The sequence below is a fragment of the Vespula pensylvanica genome, chromosome 2 (assembly GCF_014466175.1).
Source record: "Vespula pensylvanica isolate Volc-1 chromosome 2, ASM1446617v1, whole genome shotgun sequence".
NCBI lineage: Eukaryota > Metazoa > Arthropoda > Insecta > Hymenoptera > Vespidae > Vespula > Vespula pensylvanica.
Genome location: NC_057686.1, coordinates 6,373,538 through 6,392,381, shown reverse-complemented (window position 1 = coordinate 6,392,381; position 18,844 = coordinate 6,373,538). Strand labels below are relative to the sequence as shown.

The 18,844-nt window shown below is 25.9% G+C and overlaps 4 protein-coding genes across 11 annotated transcripts; 3 read left to right on the top strand and 1 right to left on the bottom strand.

The window, feature by feature from the left end:
* The first annotated feature begins 1,485 nt into the window (after nucleotides 1-1,485).
* LOC122626932 (putative uncharacterized protein DDB_G0282133) lies at nucleotides 1,486-6,153 on the top strand. 3 transcript variants are annotated; one of them, XR_006326760.1, is made up of 5 exons: nucleotides 1,486-3,863; nucleotides 3,995-4,196; nucleotides 4,322-4,585; nucleotides 4,785-4,837; nucleotides 4,923-6,153. XR_006326760.1 is itself a non-coding variant. In XM_043807538.1 (4 exons), the coding sequence occupies exons 1-3, from the start codon at nucleotides 1,911-1,913 to the stop codon at nucleotides 4,549-4,551; spliced, it is 2,385 nt and encodes a 794-aa protein (XP_043663473.1). In that variant the 5' UTR covers nucleotides 1,486-1,910; the 3' UTR covers nucleotides 4,552-4,585; nucleotides 4,923-6,153. The 3 variants fall into 3 exon arrangements, 1 of the variants encoding a protein (XP_043663473.1); XR_006326759.1 differs by having other exon boundaries at nucleotides 4,322-4,837; XM_043807538.1 differs by lacking the exon at nucleotides 4,785-4,837.
* A 135-nt stretch (nucleotides 6,154-6,288) lies between these two features.
* On the top strand, nucleotides 6,289-9,116 carry LOC122626934 (venom carboxylesterase-6-like). The gene is made up of 8 exons (XM_043807545.1): nucleotides 6,289-6,627; nucleotides 6,843-7,149; nucleotides 7,238-7,435; nucleotides 7,537-7,715; nucleotides 7,788-7,953; nucleotides 8,038-8,373; nucleotides 8,457-8,583; nucleotides 8,764-9,116. Exons 1-8 carry the CDS (start codon nucleotides 6,427-6,429, stop codon nucleotides 8,957-8,959), a joined length of 1,710 nt encoding a protein of 569 aa, XP_043663480.1. The 5' UTR covers nucleotides 6,289-6,426; the 3' UTR covers nucleotides 8,960-9,116.
* A 428-nt stretch (nucleotides 9,117-9,544) lies between these two features.
* On the bottom strand, nucleotides 9,545-11,911 carry LOC122626935 (transport and Golgi organization protein 11). 5 transcript variants are annotated; one of them, XM_043807547.1, is made up of 6 exons: nucleotides 11,781-11,800; nucleotides 11,506-11,702; nucleotides 10,966-11,207; nucleotides 10,805-10,899; nucleotides 10,568-10,713; nucleotides 9,545-10,456 (listed from the first exon to the last, which is right to left on the bottom strand). In XM_043807547.1, the coding sequence occupies exons 2-6, from the start codon at nucleotides 11,517-11,519 to the stop codon at nucleotides 10,246-10,248; spliced, it is 708 nt and encodes a 235-aa protein (XP_043663482.1). In that variant the 5' UTR covers nucleotides 11,520-11,702; nucleotides 11,781-11,800; the 3' UTR covers nucleotides 9,545-10,245. The 5 variants fall into 5 exon arrangements, with proteins under 5 accessions (XP_043663482.1, XP_043663481.1, XP_043663485.1 ...); XM_043807546.1 differs by having other exon boundaries at nucleotides 11,611-11,702; nucleotides 11,781-11,798; XM_043807550.1 differs by lacking the exon at nucleotides 11,506-11,702 and having other exon boundaries at nucleotides 10,966-11,196; nucleotides 11,781-11,911.
* An 85-nt stretch (nucleotides 11,912-11,996) lies between these two features.
* LOC122626929 (DNA polymerase alpha catalytic subunit-like) lies at nucleotides 11,997-18,821 on the top strand. Of its 2 annotated transcripts, none has more exons than XM_043807533.1 (18): nucleotides 11,997-13,282; nucleotides 13,348-13,761; nucleotides 13,831-14,187; nucleotides 14,310-14,520; nucleotides 14,606-14,874; nucleotides 15,008-15,124; nucleotides 15,201-15,384; nucleotides 15,464-15,592; nucleotides 15,685-15,860; nucleotides 15,977-16,217; nucleotides 16,294-16,433; nucleotides 16,539-16,744; nucleotides 16,814-17,075; nucleotides 17,159-17,333; nucleotides 17,738-17,907; nucleotides 18,047-18,298; nucleotides 18,387-18,462; nucleotides 18,560-18,821. In XM_043807533.1, the coding sequence occupies exons 1-18, from the start codon at nucleotides 12,317-12,319 to the stop codon at nucleotides 18,763-18,765; spliced, it is 4,551 nt and encodes a 1,516-aa protein (XP_043663468.1). In that variant the 5' UTR covers nucleotides 11,997-12,316; the 3' UTR covers nucleotides 18,766-18,821. The 2 variants fall into 2 exon arrangements, with proteins under 2 accessions (XP_043663468.1, XP_043663469.1); XM_043807534.1 differs by having other exon boundaries at nucleotides 13,186-13,282; nucleotides 13,370-13,761; nucleotides 18,560-18,820.
* The last annotated feature ends 23 nt before the right edge of the window (nucleotides 18,822-18,844 follow it).

Here is an 18,844-nt window from a genome sequence, read left to right as displayed (position 1 = left end):
TAAAACAAACTTAAATTAAATTAAACTAAACTAAATAAACAAAATTCTTTTATTTATTTATCCTTATATTCGATGTTCTAATGATAATAATCTGCGTACATTATTTTATAATTTTTATGACTATCTGCTATTATTACACTATCTACGATATATACGCTATAGATTTAAATATTTCTCGAAAATACTGTACACATTATAGTATTATAATATTGTTACGTCTCACGAAGCACAGGTCTCGGGAAAAATAAATTCTCTTCGAGGAGCTCCTGCGATGTGTGATGTGTGCCTTTCGATCCTCAACTATTATGTGTAGTTCTATGGAACGGAATTGACACCCAACGGTATGCTAGAGGGCGCACTTAAACCAATCAAATGACGCTTACCTTTACCTTCGGCGAATAGAAAGCTGCGGATTACTTCAGTTTTAGTGATGATGATTGGCTGACGGGAACCCGACGCTAGAATCTACTTCTTCTATTGGATTGAACGTAGTTACCGGATTGGTTGATTCTCTAGTTCTCAGCTCGTTTCAATGGAAATAGTGATAATTGGTGTTGAAATTGTATGAAAGAGTTTATCGACGTGCCGTGATTTATGAATTCTTGCATCGCATTTAAGCTACGTATAATCGGACGAAATAAAAATAGAATTAAGATTCTCCTCGATATGAATTAGAAGAATGAGGATTATTGATTTTAAAGTGCTTCAACAACACTTAATTTATTATAAATAATACTAATAAAATGATAAAAATGAATAATAGCTAAGAATAACCTTAACAAAGGCTGAGTCAGAATGATAGCGAAAAAATTTATACTATTAAAGTTTGAACAAGAATTTGAGCAATAATAGTAGTAATTAGTACAGTGAAATGATCTAAGCAACAATAATCTAACAGTAATCGTAGTAACTAATACAGTGAGCAATAATCTGAACGATAAAGAATAATCAAAAATCGTTAATCAATAATCGTTAATGAATAATCGTTGAGACGACGTGTGTAGCCAGTTAAATAAGGAGCTTTAGCCAATCAGCGAAGAGCGAATTGCCGCGGTGTCGTCATTGGCTCATCGTAACTCTTCCTAGGAGCGGACTACGCGCTGATAGGGATGACGCGTAGATTTGACACAGTTGCCTCACACCTGTCCTGGCATTCGTTGTTTTTCCGTTTTCCTTTGTTTATGCTCACACCTACCGGCGTTCGTTGTTTTTCCCCTTTTTTTTTGTTTAGGCTTATCTTCCTTTATCCGATGATAGGAAATCTGATACATATTGCTGAACATATCTAATTTTTATATCGGTTAAGATATGTCCTCATGGAACAATAGTTTTTTTTTTATTATAAGCCTAGGTTCAGCGTAGGATGTAACAATATATATAAGTTCAAAAAATTTAATTTTTTAATCGTTTTTAACGTTTACATAACTACCAATAGAAATTCATTATTTTTATGAATGTATATATTATTAGATAATAGATTGTTTCACCTAACACAAATTAAGTTGGCAATGGTATTTCGTCAAAACGTAGGGATGTCCCGTATTACTTGCATTCTCAGTAATTTTCGTAGTTCAAATATGTGATTTTCTTGTACTTTTATTTTATGTAATATAGTTTGTAATTGACGATATTGTTATTGATTCGTTTTAGTACACAGTACAAAAAGAAATATTTTACAAGCAGTTTTAGAAGAGTGTTATTTTGTTATTAATATTATTTATAGGTTAAATCGAGATAAATTATATATCATATTTATCAATTATACATATATCATTAATATATTAATGAACGGTGAATATAGAACAGTATGTATCTATACGTATATATAAAACTGAGATATATATATTCATTCAGCAAATAAGTAAATAACTAAATATATTAGAATTTTTACTATCAAAAAATTACGTAATATGGATAACAAGCAAGTAACAGAATGTATAAGAGAATTTACATTAAGACAACAGTATCCAAGCATAGCTCCAAAACAAAAAAATACAAATCTACCTAAAGTAAAGGTAGAAACAAAGACATGTTCACAATCATTGATACCTACGAAAACAAAACTTATGTCAACAGTCAATGTGCAAATTAAAGATGGATTTCATAAATTACGATTAAAATCGCCAAGTGGTAAATATTTAGGAGAATTTAATGCACAAATGTTATCTTATAATAGCAACATTATAAAAAGTAAGACGCTTATAAATCAGAACAAATGTAAAAATTTAAATAAATCTGTTATATTATCAAATGTAATGTCAGAAGATAAAGCAAAAAAGTTGGTAACTATTGTACCCCTTCAATCTATAAAAAACATTATTAATGTATCAAAGTTAGAGAATACAATTTCTTCTGAAAAGAATAATGGCAATGTTAATAAAAAATGCCAAGCCAAAACTATTTCTTTAAAACATATTGTCACTACTGATAAGTGTCAGAAAAAAAAAGAGAATACAAATACTACAAATATGGATATAGATATTATTACAAATAATGAGTGTAATAAAAATGGAGAATCCGAATATAATCAAATTCAAAACACATTAGTAAAAAATGAAAATAAGTTAAAAAGTACAAAAGATGTTTTGTTGGATACAAATGTATTAGAAAATATTAAACAAATAAAAAATACAAATTCTTTGTCAGAATTATCAGAATATATATTATTTCCTAAACATAAAAATGTTATTGATACATTTTCATCAACATTTTCTAATCAATCTGTGAATATGTCTAACAACATAATTAAAATAGTAGACAAAAAAAGGTCTGATATAGGTAATTCTGTACTTGACAATAATAAATTATTTAATAATACAAAGAAAGAATTATATTTATTACCAGTGAATAATGAAGATATAGATATATCTTTTGAACAGAACAATAAAGTAATTAATTTGAAATCTGATGATCACATTTTATCTGAAGAAAGTGTAAATACTACAAGCAATGAAAGGACTGCTACAAATATTTCTAACCATCAAAATGTGTTTGAACAAAACATGATTGTACATAATAATGAAATATCATTATCAGATAACTGCATTACAAGAAAGGATAATGATAATGTAACACATGTAAATCATAATAATGATAATGTATGTAATAATATTTCTCTAAAGTATGATAATGATAATATTCCTGTTGTCACTGCAGAAAATGGTTATACAAATTTTAAATCTCAAAATGTCAACAATCATTCAATAAAAAATCATTTTGATGATGATATACCATTGCAAAAACCATTATCTTCTAATTGGAATACTCTTAAAGAGATAGTGACTATAAAAGATGAACAAATGAGAATTAAAGCTTTCAAAGCCCTTGTAGATTGTATTGCAATAAACGAACAGATTCCTTCACACCTACCAACAGATTTAAAAACAATGTGTGACATTAAAGTACAGACAGATATTAACTTATTTGAACCACAGAATTTTACTACTACAGAGGAAAATACATTTGGTATACCAAAAATAAAATTAAAAGAATCATATCCTGCAAATACAATAGAAAATTCGAATATAAATCTAGTGAACGATATGTATGAAAATTCATTTTTTTCACTTTTTAATAAATCAGAAGAGTCTAATATATATCTTGAAAAATTTACTGATGATGTGTGTAATAAAAATAGTGGTGCTAATAAAGTTAAACAAATTTTATCACAAGCAAATCCATTTTATAACAAAATCTTTAAACAACTACAAAAAGACTTTGAAACTGCCAAACAATGGGATGAAAATGGAATGTTAAATATACATAGAGCTGTTATTAGCAATAGAATTTATGATGCTCAAAGACATTTAATGGTACTTGAAGCTTGTAATATAAATGTAGACATACCTACAGAGTCTCATATGGTAACTTTTTTACAATTGTTTTTATAATAATAAACATTATTATATGTAAATTACTTATTGATAATAATTTATAAATTGTTATAATTGGCAAAAAAATTATTTAGTAAACATCTTTAAACATTTATTTCCAGACAAGTTTAGAATTGGCAGTTAAATATAATGTATCTACTGAAATTGTCAAGTTGCTGTTAAAAGCTGGTGCAAATCCAGTATCATTAAAACCAGTACATGAGTCAGCTTTGATAATAGCCAGTAAGACAAATTTTCCATTATTACCAGAACTTGTAAAACATGTTTCATGTATTAAACTACTAAATAATATGGATTTTACAGGTAAATCATTAATAGTATAGTTTTGTCCTGAAAGATTTTGTCCTGAAAAATCTAATTATATAGAAAAGCATTTTATCATATATTTTTATTTTAATTAAATTATATATATATTTTTTATTGTTTAGGTTTTGCTCCATTACATTACTGTGCTCAATATGGTAACTTAAAAGGAGTTATATCATTAATAAATATGGGTGCTAATATAAATTTAAAAGAAAGCAGATCTGGCAGAACTCCACTTTTTCTGGCAATAGAAAATAAACATCCCATAATAGCAAAAAAACTTATTGAAAATGGGGCATCAATAAATATCCCTAACTTTGCTGGACAAACAGTTATTTCATTAGCAGATTAAATCGATCATTTTACTAAGTACACTTGCTACAATTGTAAATAACTTTCTGATAAACATATCTAGATACACATTAAATATATATATATATATATATATATATATATATATATATATATATTTATATTTATAATAATATGATAACAACAGATCTGTACTTTTGGTCAGATAAATTGTATTTAAGTTGTATCTAGAATTAATAATAACTCTGTTTTTTTTAAATCAACTTTTTACAGTTGTAGTAGCATGGATATCTTATCAGTCGAAATTATTTTCGTTTGCATAAAAAGTAATCTATATTCAATTAGTTTTTGCTTAAAAATTCTACTCCTACAGATTAAGAATCTGAGGTTTATCTTTTATTTATATTTCAGATGCACAGTGCATAAGAATGTGTATGCACTATAATAATAATAAGGTGGGTTATGTAAAATCCACATCTTAACCAACATTAAATGGTAAAAGTGCCTTGCCAAAAACATCTGAGAGTAGATTACTATTTTCTTTATATATCTTTCATTCCCCTTCTGTTCGTCTCTATCTGAAAAATCAACTGAAAAAATGGCACAAATCCTGAAGAAAACTTCAATTAGATATCTCTCATAATTATTATATGGACCAAAACAATTTAAAATTGGAAGTCTCTATTACTTATTGAGATAAGTATTATCCAAATTTAAGGATATTTCAGACATCAACATATTCGGTAGATACAAATCAAGACAGTTACAATCAAATTGAGTGACCTTACCTATTAATTTAACTTTAATATCAGTGTGTTTATGATAATATAGATGACCTTTTCATGAGTGGTTAAATCTTTTAAGTGTTTCAAATGTTGTTTAAGCTCAACTAACCATAAGAAAAGAAAATAGTCAGAATTCGAAAAAAAATGGACATAATAAAACTATTAAAAAAAAAATAAAAATAAAAAACTTTGTTTTACTCTGAAAATGGTGATTCAATATAATCTGTAACAAAATTATGATATATATTTATTGTTAATGTTCTTACATGTTCTTCTCTTAAAAAAAAAAGACGAATTGTAAACATGATAATGTAGTATTATTATTATTATTATACATAAATATTTATTTGTACTTAAAAAATTTACTGATGGCTCATATCAATAACACTGTATGATATAAAGTAGCATTCTTTTTACAACTATCTGTCTATTTCGGTATATTTAGTTATTAATATTAAATAATGACAATAGTATACTTATACCTAGTTTAATTATTCTTAATAATAAAGATCATACATCTTTCATAACTTTTATTAATTTCTAAGAGATACGGAGGATTAATTTACAGAACTGATAACCTTTTATCCCCACTCTTTTTATTATCTTTCTTCAGTTGATCATCGTTGCTATTAAATTATCATTCTTTAGTTTTTCTTTGCTGTTGCTATTTACATGTCACAATGTCACACATATTGTATCTTATCTATCAATAAAGGATACTTGTATGTATTACTTATTTAAATTAAAACATCTGGAAACGTTGGAAGAATAAACATACTTAAATAAAGATAATGAGATAACAGTAGTAGGATCATAATTTTTTTTTTGATCGGAAATTTGTATCATTCTCATAAAATTTAATTTATCATTTCTGAAGTCGAATATTACGTTAACAATACGAAAGGAACGTTAGTAATGAAGATATACTACATAGAAAAGAAGACTTTCATTACATGATTGCTCATTATATTTAATCAGTGCAATTTAATCTTGATCACTATAATTAATCAATGCAAACATTTATATAGTTTACTGCAGATTTTTTGTGAAACTGGTTTAAATAATTATTCGTCATAAAAAACGTTAGCAGTGTAAAATTAATGTGCTGAAAGATATACAAATACAATAAAATGATTTCATTAAAGTTATCAATTATTTTGACGATTTTGGGATTAACGAGTATCGTTCATACGGAAGAAATTGCACCCAGAGTTAAAACATCTTCAGGAGGCATCCAAGGTTATTATAAAATATCTGCAAATGGTAGATCTTATGAAGCTTATGAAGGAATTCCTTATGCTATACCTCCTGTAGGAAAATTAAGATTTAAGGTAAAAGTACAAAATTTTTTAAAGAATATTTTTTTTAACTTGTAAAAACAATTTTGTTTGTTTGTATGACTTTACTTTAAATAATTAAGACTCTAATGGTCTTCTACGTACAGTTTAAATATTAGTGTCCTCTTCTATACTATTTATAGTTATTTACTATTCATGCAGTTATTTATGATTATAATTTGATCATTTTTTCTTATTTTGATTTATAGCCTCCACAAAAAATCCCAGCATGGCCTGGTGAACTTTTAGCAACTAAATTTGGCTCTCCATGCTTACAATATGAGCAGATAATTAATGAATCTGAAGATAGAGTTCAAGGTTCAGAAGATTGTCTTTATTTAAATATTTATGTTCCTACACGTGAACATAAAAATTCTAAATTACCACTATTACCTGTAATTTTCTGGATTCATGGTGGGGCCTTCCAATTTGGTAGTGCATTGGATATGGGTGCTAAATTTTTAATGGATCGAGATATTGTATTTGTCACAATAAATTATCGTTTAGGCCTGTTAGGTATATTCAATAAAAAATTTAACATTACTACAAATTATCTACTATTTAGTTCTACTAATGTTTCTACTATAGTAAATATTGTCTACAGGTTTTCTAAGCACAGAAGATGATGTTGTACCAGGTAATATGGGACTCAAGGATCAAAACATGGCACTGAAATGGGTTTTTAAAAACATTGAGTGGTTTGGAGGTGATTTTAATAAAATAACATTAGCTGGTCTAAGTGCTGGTGGTGCCAGTGTACATTATCATTATTTATCCCGTTTAAGTTTTGGTCTTTTTCAAGGTATTTATATGTTTAGCCAGTACTAGATTTTATATACTTTTTTTCTATGTATATCTTCATGTAATATATATTTGTTTTATATAAATCTTTTTAATATACAGGAGGCATATCTATTAGTGGTACAGCATTTGATTGTTGGGCACAAACTGAAAATTCTTTAGAAAAAGCCAAGAAATTAGCTGCTATAATGGGTTGTCCTACTAGTAATACTCGGGATATGGTACATTGTTTAAGATATCGACCAGGTCGAACTCTGGTCCATGCAACTAGAGAATTCCAAGTAAGTATCATTTTTGCGTAAAAAAATAATTTTGTAAAATTATTTTCGAATAATGTAAATTTTTCTTGGTAGCCATGGCTCTATAATCCTTTTACACCATTTGGACCTGTCGTTGAGAAACATGGAGATGCTCCTTTCATTGATCAATCACCAATAGATATTATTCAAAGTGGTAATGTTCAAGATATTCCATGGATTACAAGCACTACCAGTGAAGAAGGACTTTATCCTGTAGCTCGTAAGTTTGTATAAATATTTGCAAGTTATTTCAAAATCTATAAAATTCTTTATAAGTGAAATAATGAATGTATAAAATGTACAGAGTTTATTGCTGACGATAGATATCTTAAGGAACTTGATGAGAATTGGAATACTATTGCACCTTATTTCCTTGATTTCAATTATACCATACCAAAGGAGAAACAAGTCGAAACAGCTAAACTTATTAGAAAGCATTACTTTGGTTCTAAACAGATTAATAAAACGACTGTTGAATTTTTAATACAAATGGCTGGAGATCGATTTTTCACAGTCGATGGCATGAAAGCTGCAAGAATACAAGCAAAAGTAAATCAACAATCTGTTTGGTACTATTATTATACATACAGAGGTGCACATAGTTTAAGTGAATGCTTTACTAAAAGCAATGAAAACTTTGGTAAGAAAAACGAAAACCTAATTTCGATAGTAAAAGTTTTCTCCTATGATATGTTATTTACGTTATTTACATTTTTTTTATAGGAGTTAGTCATGCTGATGATGCATTCCTTATTTTGGATACTCCTTACTTTAATCCAACAACAACAAATGATGATATTGATATGCAACAAGAATTAATTGATCTTTGGATTTCTTTTGCCACAAATAAGTGAGTAATTTCTGTTCACAAAAAATTACAATTCATATAGAACAGTAAGAACAATATTCTAGGATATCATAGTTGAAAAAATTATTATGCAACAAATAAAACATAATGATTCGATTGTTGATTCAATAAACAACTGAAGACCTCTTTTTCTTCTCATTAAATAACATCAAATATTTTCAGTATTCCTCAAATTGGTACGACTAAGTGGATTAAAGTGGATCCATCTCAAGAAGAATTTCTTTTCCTTCACATTGCAGGACCAGGAAAGTATCATATGAATAATAATACTAATTTCAAAAATAAGGATTTCTGGAGTAATATCAATTTTAATGAAAATATATTGAAACGTAAAAAACATGTAACGGAAGATCTTTAAGAGATTTTATAATTTCTTTACATATTTATATAATGCAAGAATTAACATATCTTCTATTGGAAGAGAAGTTCTTCCTCTGTCTATGATTATTTCTCTCCATTTATGTAATATTTTAGAAAGTTCATATATATCTACTTTTGTTAATGTAGTTTTAATAGTCGTAACATAAAAATATTATTTATTTATCTAGAAACACAGCAATGTTACAATTATAAAAATGTATATATTAGAAATATTATGGGAATAAAAATTTTTCAAGAGAAACTAAACAAGATAATTCATTGAACATATTAATGCTATATGCTAAGTTTAATACTTATACACTGATATAAAGAATGCTATTATATTTTTAAGAAAAGGAGTAAAAATAAATAGAAATATATATTTCTATATGGAATTGTTATAAAAATGATATACATCACGTGAAAGATACTGTTTTTATAGAAGTTATAAATATATTTAATATATTGAATAAAAATAATTAAGTAATTTTTTCAACAAGTGTATAGTTAGATTTTATAAAAGACAAATAATTTTTATATTCTTTACTAATGGTATCCAAACATAAATATTTAACGACAGTAGTCTATTATTTATTTAATCATTTACTTTAATATCCCATATTCTCTTACATACTTAATAATTCAAATAAATTCACATAAAATTTAACATGAAAAGATATGCCGAAATACGTACGTCACTTTTATTGAAAAATCTAAATAACACTACTAAATATCTCCAAATCAATAGTTTCGTTAAAAAAGATCTATTAATGTGCAATATACATAATCATTTTGTCTATGATACTATCTTACAGACTTTCAAAAACCATTTAATGTCTATCTTGTTTTTGAAACTCATTATAATACGTATATATTCCAGAAATAAATATTAATACGTATCTGAATACGAAGTGCAAAATACACATTTCAATGTTACTTATCTTTTGGCAGTTACACTCCTTTAGCTAGAATAATAATAACTAATATTACAAATAATATCGGTCAACAGATTATTTTACGTCGTTACTTTGTATTACCACTGTTTGCTCTTACATTGCAGTATGAATTTGAAATTAGTATGCATTTAAATTTTTCTTATGGTTTAAAAATAATTAAGTAATGTATTTTATAATTGTAATGATGATAAATTCTTGCAAGTAGAATAATAAATCTTTGGTTATACAGTTCAAGAGCACAAATAGCTCATATAGAATGCTGTTAAGAGCACCATGGCATGTATGTATGTAAGATGTACTTTTTTCTACATGCAATTAAATAGAATCTTCAATTTCTATTCAACCAAGAAATTGCTTTCAATATGAAATAAGCTAAAGTTAATGTATACAAAATTTTATCTCTTTGTTGCCGTTGTAACATTTCCAATTCAATTGCCATTACTCGACGATTTAGTTTCCCCACTTGACGACGTAAGTGTTGTACTTCTTCACTAGGTGGAAGAGATACATCTACTGAACTGTAGGATGGTGTTTGTTCTCTGAAATATATAATAAAGACGTGTATATTGTGAAACATAAAAATACATCTCTATATAGGCGTTCACTTGTTTTTTTAGTCATATCTTTATTTATATAAAAATTATGTATACCTTCCACGTCTAACAATCTGTGTTTCTGTATTAAATTGAGGATGTATTCTAGATGAATCTTTAACTTCACTAGCAAGTAATGTTGGATCTTCTTCATCAACTGCAGGAAAATAGTGATCATCCAGCGTTAAGATTCTTGGTGGTGTCTTAAATGAATGAAGAGATATAAATATATAATGCATATTAAATATTAACTATTCATTTTTGCTTTTCTTTATAAAAATTTCTTTTATATACCTGAACTCTAATAATGCTTGGCTCAGGTGGCATTACGGCATTTTCTAAAGTAATTTCTCTTGGCGGAGCTTTTGTACCAATATGTTGTTCCTGACCTGTTTAAATAACAGAAATAAATATAAAGTGACATAATTATATAAAAAATATACAGAAATACTTACCTACAACAAGAATCCTATCTGGTACATGCATTTCAAGCTTCTCATTTGAGTTTGCTTGATTCCAAGCAGAACCATTCATCGTAGAAACATCTTCATCTGTATAATCACCACTTACTCGAATACTTTTAGGAACTCTCATTCTCTTATTAACGTCCAAAGTAAAATTAGGATCATAAAAATTGTCAGCTTCTCCATTAAAACGAGCAGGTATATGAGTTTTTGACATTGTTACTGAAAAATAACTAAATGCAATCATATACAATTTTATAATATATAATATTTAATTAAGAAAATCATCATTATATTTATTCTAATGATATAGATAAAATATATAAAAGAAAGCTTCTTTTTATATAAATCTAATATTTTAATGAATTTCCAAGCTTATGTAAATAAAGGAAAGAAATGATAAGTAGTTGTAAGTATATATATGGAAGTACTTTTCCACAAAACACAATGGTTCTTAAACATGTCATATCTAATATCTGCATCATTTTTATTTTATTAAAATGATATTTTTCAAAGTTAATATCAACTTACACACTGTAATACATCGCATACAGACATGAATATTAAAGGTTAAACACTTGCTTTATATATCGAGTATATTTTTTTAATATGTAAATATATAACGAACGATATAACCTTTGATACGATAATCGACAAATCTCTTGCGATTCGTATAACAATAAAGGACAAAGATGTAGATGTATTTTCGTTCTCATCGACGGGGGAAACTAACAGGAAATGCAATAAGTCGTAGTTGAATCGTAGTCAAATTAATATATGTAACATATATCAAATATAAAAGTTACCTTTCTTACTCTTCTGGATCGTTAAATATAAAACGTTCACATGAAGTTAGTTGCAAGTCTCTTTCGATAATATTCATTTGCGATTTATCGAAATCGATGTTATAATCATCGGACATACCGCGAAAAGTGCGTATTCTTTGTTTGATTCCATGATCCGTTTATGTGAAACTATTCAAAACTTCAACAGAAATTCTGTTACTTTTACAACAGTGTCTAATTTGCCTGAATTACTAGATCAATGTTTTAATTAAGATGAATACTTCAATTATTTAATAAGTTTGTCGAAATAAATGAAAATTATTACGAAGATACAGTAAACAAACGAATAAATTATTAGATATATTTTTATTCCGAAAAAATTTAGATTAGATATTCTGTATAAATACTTTGTATATATATTTAGTGCAATAACAAAAAAGTTCAAAAAAAGAAAACTGTGATTGGAAAACAAATAAATGTATAAAATTCTCGAAAACAATATTATACACTTATCATTTTTCAAGGGTATTTTTGAAGTACCTGGAAAATAAAATAAAATGGAGAAAAAAGAAAAAATATCCAAATCCAAAAAAGATACTTGTGTTATAGACCTAACAACTACTGATGATAAACATGTACAAGCATCAACGAACTCTTGCATTTTACAAACGAAAAAAAGAAAAATTTATAAAAATGAAGCTTCTTTACAACTATGTGTAAAGGAAATCGAATATAAACGTAAATATACTACACTTCAAAATGTGATAAAAAAAGTTAAAATAAACACAATTTCTATGCCTGTTTCTGAAATTACTCAAAAAGCAGATAATACAGTTATAATTATAGATTCAAGCACTAATAATATCAATGTAGAAGATCCACTATCTAGAAAATCAATAAAAGAAAATGCTAAGAACGAGATAATTTCTGTAATTCCAGCTCTAAATTTGCATGTCAAAAATACTATTCTTTTACATTCTAAATGTGATACAGATAAAAAAGAAATTAATCCTGTAAATCAAACTATAAATTTAGATGATGAAAATATTACTGTATTACATTCTAAATGCAATACAGATAAGAGAGAAATAACTTCTACAACCCCAATTATAAATGTAGATCTTGAAGATATTACTGTATTAAATTCTAAATGCAATACAGATAAAAAAAAAATAACTTCTACAACCCCAATTATAAATGTGGATCTTGAAGATATCACTGTATTAAATTCTAAATGCAATACAGGTAAAAAAGAAATAAATTCTGTAACTCAAACTACAAATTTGCATGGTCAAGATATTAGTGTATTAAATTCTAAATGTAATACAGATAAAAAAGAAATAGCTCTGACTATAAATAATTCTGAAAAAAAAGATAAAAGTTCTGTAACTCAAACTATAAATTTGAATGTTGAAGATATTAATGTATTACATTCTTATGAAACAAATTCATGTACTAGTTATGAACAGATAACTGATAATATAGACATTCTAAATGAAGATTTTAGTCAATATTTCAAAGAAGTAAGTTTGTTTTTACATTGTGTTATATATAAAATGATGATCCATAAAATTATAACTATTTTTAGCCATTTGACATATCTTTTCAAGAATCAAGTAAAGAAGTTGAAGAAAGATTATCAAATACTATGGATATGAAAGATTCACAAAATAAATGTCAACCAATATTGAAAAATTCTAATATATCAAAACAAGATTTTGTACCATCTAATCAATTGAATACTACTAATCTAGAAGCACAACTAGACAAAATTAAAGTCTTTTCGAATGATATAGATATTTCTCTCCCAATTACTAAAAATTCAAATGGAGAAACAATTAGCCGTTTTTATTGGTGGGATGCATATGAGGATACATATAAACAACAGGGAATTGTTTATTTATTTGGAAAAGTTTATATTGATTCCATTAAAACATGTTATTCTTGTTGTTTATCAATAAAAAATTTGCCAAGGAGAATATATCTTCTACCAACAAAACATGTATGTAAAATAATACTTCTATTATAAATCAGTTATCAAGTATAATATATTTTCATTTACATATTATAGTTTATAGATTCATTTGATGCCAATTTAAGATTAACTACTATGGAAGATGTATATAATGAATTTAATGAACTTGCAAATAAATTAGGTATAAAAGAATTTCAAAGTCGTCGGGTTTGGAAAAAGTATGTTTTCAAAGAAGATGTACAAACTTATACAGAATATTTGGAAATTCTATATCCAGCAATGTATCCAGCTATAGATTCAAATTACAGTGGATTTGCTATAGAAAAAATTTTAGAGACTACTATATCGCCTCTACAATTATTACTTCTGGAAAAAAATATCAAAGGGCCATGTTGGTTAGATATCAAACATCCTACAAAAGATCTATCTGATACCATTTGGTGCAAAGTAAAAGTATGTTTCTAGTATATATAATACAAAATAATTCGCACAGAATATTTAATATATGCATAAATATAAAATATATGTAATTTTATAATTATTTATATTAATATATCTTATTTTTTAAATTTCAGCTGATTTGTACAAATATTAAGAATATTTCTGTTAGTGTTGACTCTCCAAAATTGTCATTGCCACCAATGGTAATTGCTGGATTAAATGTTTGTACATGTCCAGATCCAAAAACTAAACAGAATCAAATACTTATGGTTGTTATTATTTTACAAGATGAATGCCAGATTGTCAAAGATGTACCAAAGCCATCTTTTAAACAAACTTTTTGTTGTATGTTTATTTATTTATATATATATATATACCATAATGTTTATTGTATAATTTAATTGAGAAATACTTTTATATCTTCTTTCAGTGATAACTAAACCAAATGACACTCTATGGCCACATGAAACAGATCAGCTGTTGTCTAATATTTCAAATACTAATATAATAAAATGTGAAAATGAAAGTGTCTTACTAGAAGAATTACTTAGAATAATAGAAGAAGCTGATCCAGATTTATATGTAGGGTATGATTGTAGTCATCAATTTGAATCATTATTACATAGAATGTTTATTTTAAACATTGGAAATTGGAGTAAACTAGGAAAAGTAAAGCATTTTACATATCCTGTTACTAGGGTAAATATTGTAATTTACATTTACTAGAATAAAGTAGAGAAAAAATTCACATATATTCTTCATTTATTTTAAATAATATTGGAATTAATAATTAGATAGTAATGTAAGCAACTATATGATATTATTTTTTTAGCAAAAAACATTTATAAATCGAGCATTATCTGGTCGTCCTGTATGTGATATAAAAATTATAGCTAAAGAGTTAAACATAAAAAGCAGAAGTTATGATTTACAATCCCTTTGTACAACAGTAAGTATTGAAAATATTTTTATGTGATTATAAAAATAATGTTCTATCCAAATTCATTTGAAATTTTTTATTATAGGTATTAAACAAGAAAAGTAATGAATCCAAGGAAATAAAATCTGAGGATTATTTCTTATATTATACTACAAAAAAAAGGTTAGAAGATCTGATCAAATTAACACTTGCAGACACATTGGATATTCTATCTGTAACATTTAAACTTAATATGATTCCGTTTGCAATAGAACTTACGTGTATATCGGGTAAGTATAATGAGTTATATATATAAAACAAATATCTATATATAAAAGATATTAAAATTTTTAATGTAATTTTACTCAGGTACTATTTTATCAAAAATATTAGCAGGAAGCCAAATGGAAAGAAATGAATTTCTTTTATTGCATGCTTTTCATGCAAACGATTATATATTACCAGATTCTTCAAAAATAAACAAAAACATAGAAAGTGGTGAGTTTATTAATAAAAAATTAGTTCATACTCTAATTATATGTTGTAATCATTTAGTTTTATATAACATAAATATGAATTATTAAATATAGAGATATCTGGGAAAAAAATATCAACTCATAAAGGTGGTTTAGTTCTTACTCCAATAAAAGGATTTTATACTACATTGATCTTATTAATGGATTATATCTCTTTATATCCTAGTATAATAATAGAATACAATCTATGCTTCAGTACAATACCTGGAGCAGCATATACTGATTATAAGGTAAAATTCATGAATTCACTGTTTTACAGTGATCTGCATTAAATATTTAAAATTATATTGAATCAAATGGCTAATTAAAATAATATTTAATATATAATTTGAACTAATATGTACAGGATTTAAAAATACCAGAATTAAATTCAGAACTTGGAGTTATCCCAAAAGAAATACAAAGACTAACTGAATATAGAAAACAAGTAAAAAAATTAATAACATTACCAGATATTTCACCCAGTCAAAAAATGCGATATAATGCAAAGCAAATAGCCTTAAAGCTTATGGCAAACAGTATATATGGTTGTTTGGGTGCACCACATTGCAGATTTTATGCCAAAGGATTAGCTGCTTTAATTACATGTTCGTTAAAATAATAAATTATTATCGAAATAATAGTACTTGACAATGTGAATAAATGTAAATAATTTTTTTTTAGCAAAAGGTAGAGAAATTCTATTAAATACAAAACATTTAATTGAAAATATGAAATATGAGATCATTTATGGTGATACTGATTCTATAATGATCAAAACTAATCTTCTTGAGTATAATGATGTTATTTCTATTGGAGATAAGGTAATTTTATAAAAATATATATAAATCAATACAATTCATTTTTAATATATTTATAATTCGATATTATTTAAAAAGAAAATTTTTCTGATTATATTTATAAAATAGATCAAAGGGGAAATAAATAAATCTTATAGAAATATAGTACTAGATATTGACAGTGTGTTTCAATATTTATTACTTTTTCAAAAAAAGAAATATGCAGCACTTGCAATGAAAAAACTACCAAATGGTCGAATAGAATTATCGCAAATACATAAGGGTATAGAAACAATACGGAAAGATTGGTGTCCATTATCTGTAGAAGTTGGAAAGTAAGTGTATATTTAAATCTTCATAACACAACTAATTTTAAAATAGTTATAATGTCAAATACTTTTCAGAAATATACTGAATAATATTTTTTCTAATCAACCACATGATATGAAAATAAAAGCAATTTACGAAATATTGCAAAATATTTCAAGAACCATTAGAGAAAATCAGATATCTCTATCATCGTTTATAATATCTAAACAACTTTCTAAAAATCTTAATAATTATCATGATGAAGAACAACCACATATACAGGTAGCCACAAGATTATACAAAAGATATGGTAAAATATGGAAAGCTGGAGATACCATATCTTATGTGATATGCCAGGTTTATTTTTTGTTTATTACTTCTACATTATATATTCAATTAATTATAAGTTTGTAATTAATATTCAAATAATTTTATTATAGAGTGAAACTGATAAATCGATTACAAACAAATCATATCATATAAACGAACTTAAAGAAAACAAGTCTCTAAAGATTGATATTAATTATTATTTAAAGAAACAGATATTACCTATTGCATTAAGAATTTGTGAACCAATTGCAGAAGTAGATAAGATATCGTTAGCTAAAAATTTAGGTACTCTAACAATGTTTTAAGAACTATGTAGAATTTTGGAGTTTGCTGCTGAAAAGAATATGGATCTAGTAGAACAGTCGAACTCTTGAAGTGACTTTATATTACACGTTCTTTCCTTATTGGCAGGAAAGATCATATTTATTAATGTGTAACAAGGAGAGAGAAATGTTAAATACTATTTATTAATCTTAATAACCACTGTAAATATGAAAATTTTACGTGTATCTAGTTACTAAGATTCTACTCTATAAACTTTGAGGGTGTCAAAGATGGGAATAGATAGAGTAAGCGAAAAATTCCTATTGCCTCTATGCCGATCCAGAAGCAAACTCCTAAGCTTTACATAATGTAACATATTTTTCGAACCATCCGGATAATTAATTTTGATTTCTGTTACTAAACAGGTTTGGATAATGCACATGGATATAAAGGGATAGTATGTACATTAAATAATATTGAAAAACAAATAATGATAACTGCAGACAGATTTAAACATTGCAAAGCTTTAACATTCAGATGTATCAATGAAAATTGTCGCAATGAAATTACGATTAAAGATGTAACATCAGAATCTGTGAGTCTTTTTTTTTTTACCAAAAATCATAAAAGAAATTATTTTTGAATTATATACAATTATAAAATGATTATTTGAAAGTCACATCTAAAATTAATAAATCTATATGTAGTTTTATATGTATATTTTTTTATTACAGTCTAATGGTTGTCAACTATTTTTGAATACTATTTGTTCTAATACTACTTGTAAAATTCCTTTATGGAAAAATGTAAATGCTATATCTAATGAATTGGTACTTAATATAAGACAGGCTATAAATATGTATTATTCTAATGAGTTGAAATGTAAAAACCCTCTATGTTCTAATGTAACTAAAAGACTTCCAATGTATTTTTATACAATGTATCCCAAATGTGATAAATGTAATGAATCTTTTATATGTAGAAAAGTAAGTATATATTAATTTCGTTATCATAAAAAATACAATATAAAAATAAAAGCAAGGGAATATAGGAACTTTGATCTTTTTGTTACAGTATACTGAAACGGATCTATATGATCAAATATGTTTTTATCATAAAATCTTCGATATTAGTCATTTGCAAAATAAACGTAAGTATATATAAGTGTATAATTATTTTGTTTCTTTTTTTCTTTTTTATAAAATTCGTTATTTATCCCAATGCCAAAATCGATCTTATTATTTTAGTTTCGTTGGTTGATTATCCAGAGGAAATAATATCAGTATACAACACACTTAAGGATATTGTTAATAAGTATTTGAAGTGTACTTCATATTTAATTGTGAACTTTGATAAAGTTTTTCAAAACAGATTCATAAAATATACAGTGCATGATTCAGATTATGATATTTCTTCAAATGATTATGCTCATATGGAGAGTAAACAATTGTAAATGTATTTTATTAATATATATATATATATATACATATATATATATGTGTGTGTGTTTAACTTACATATTTTGTAATTTA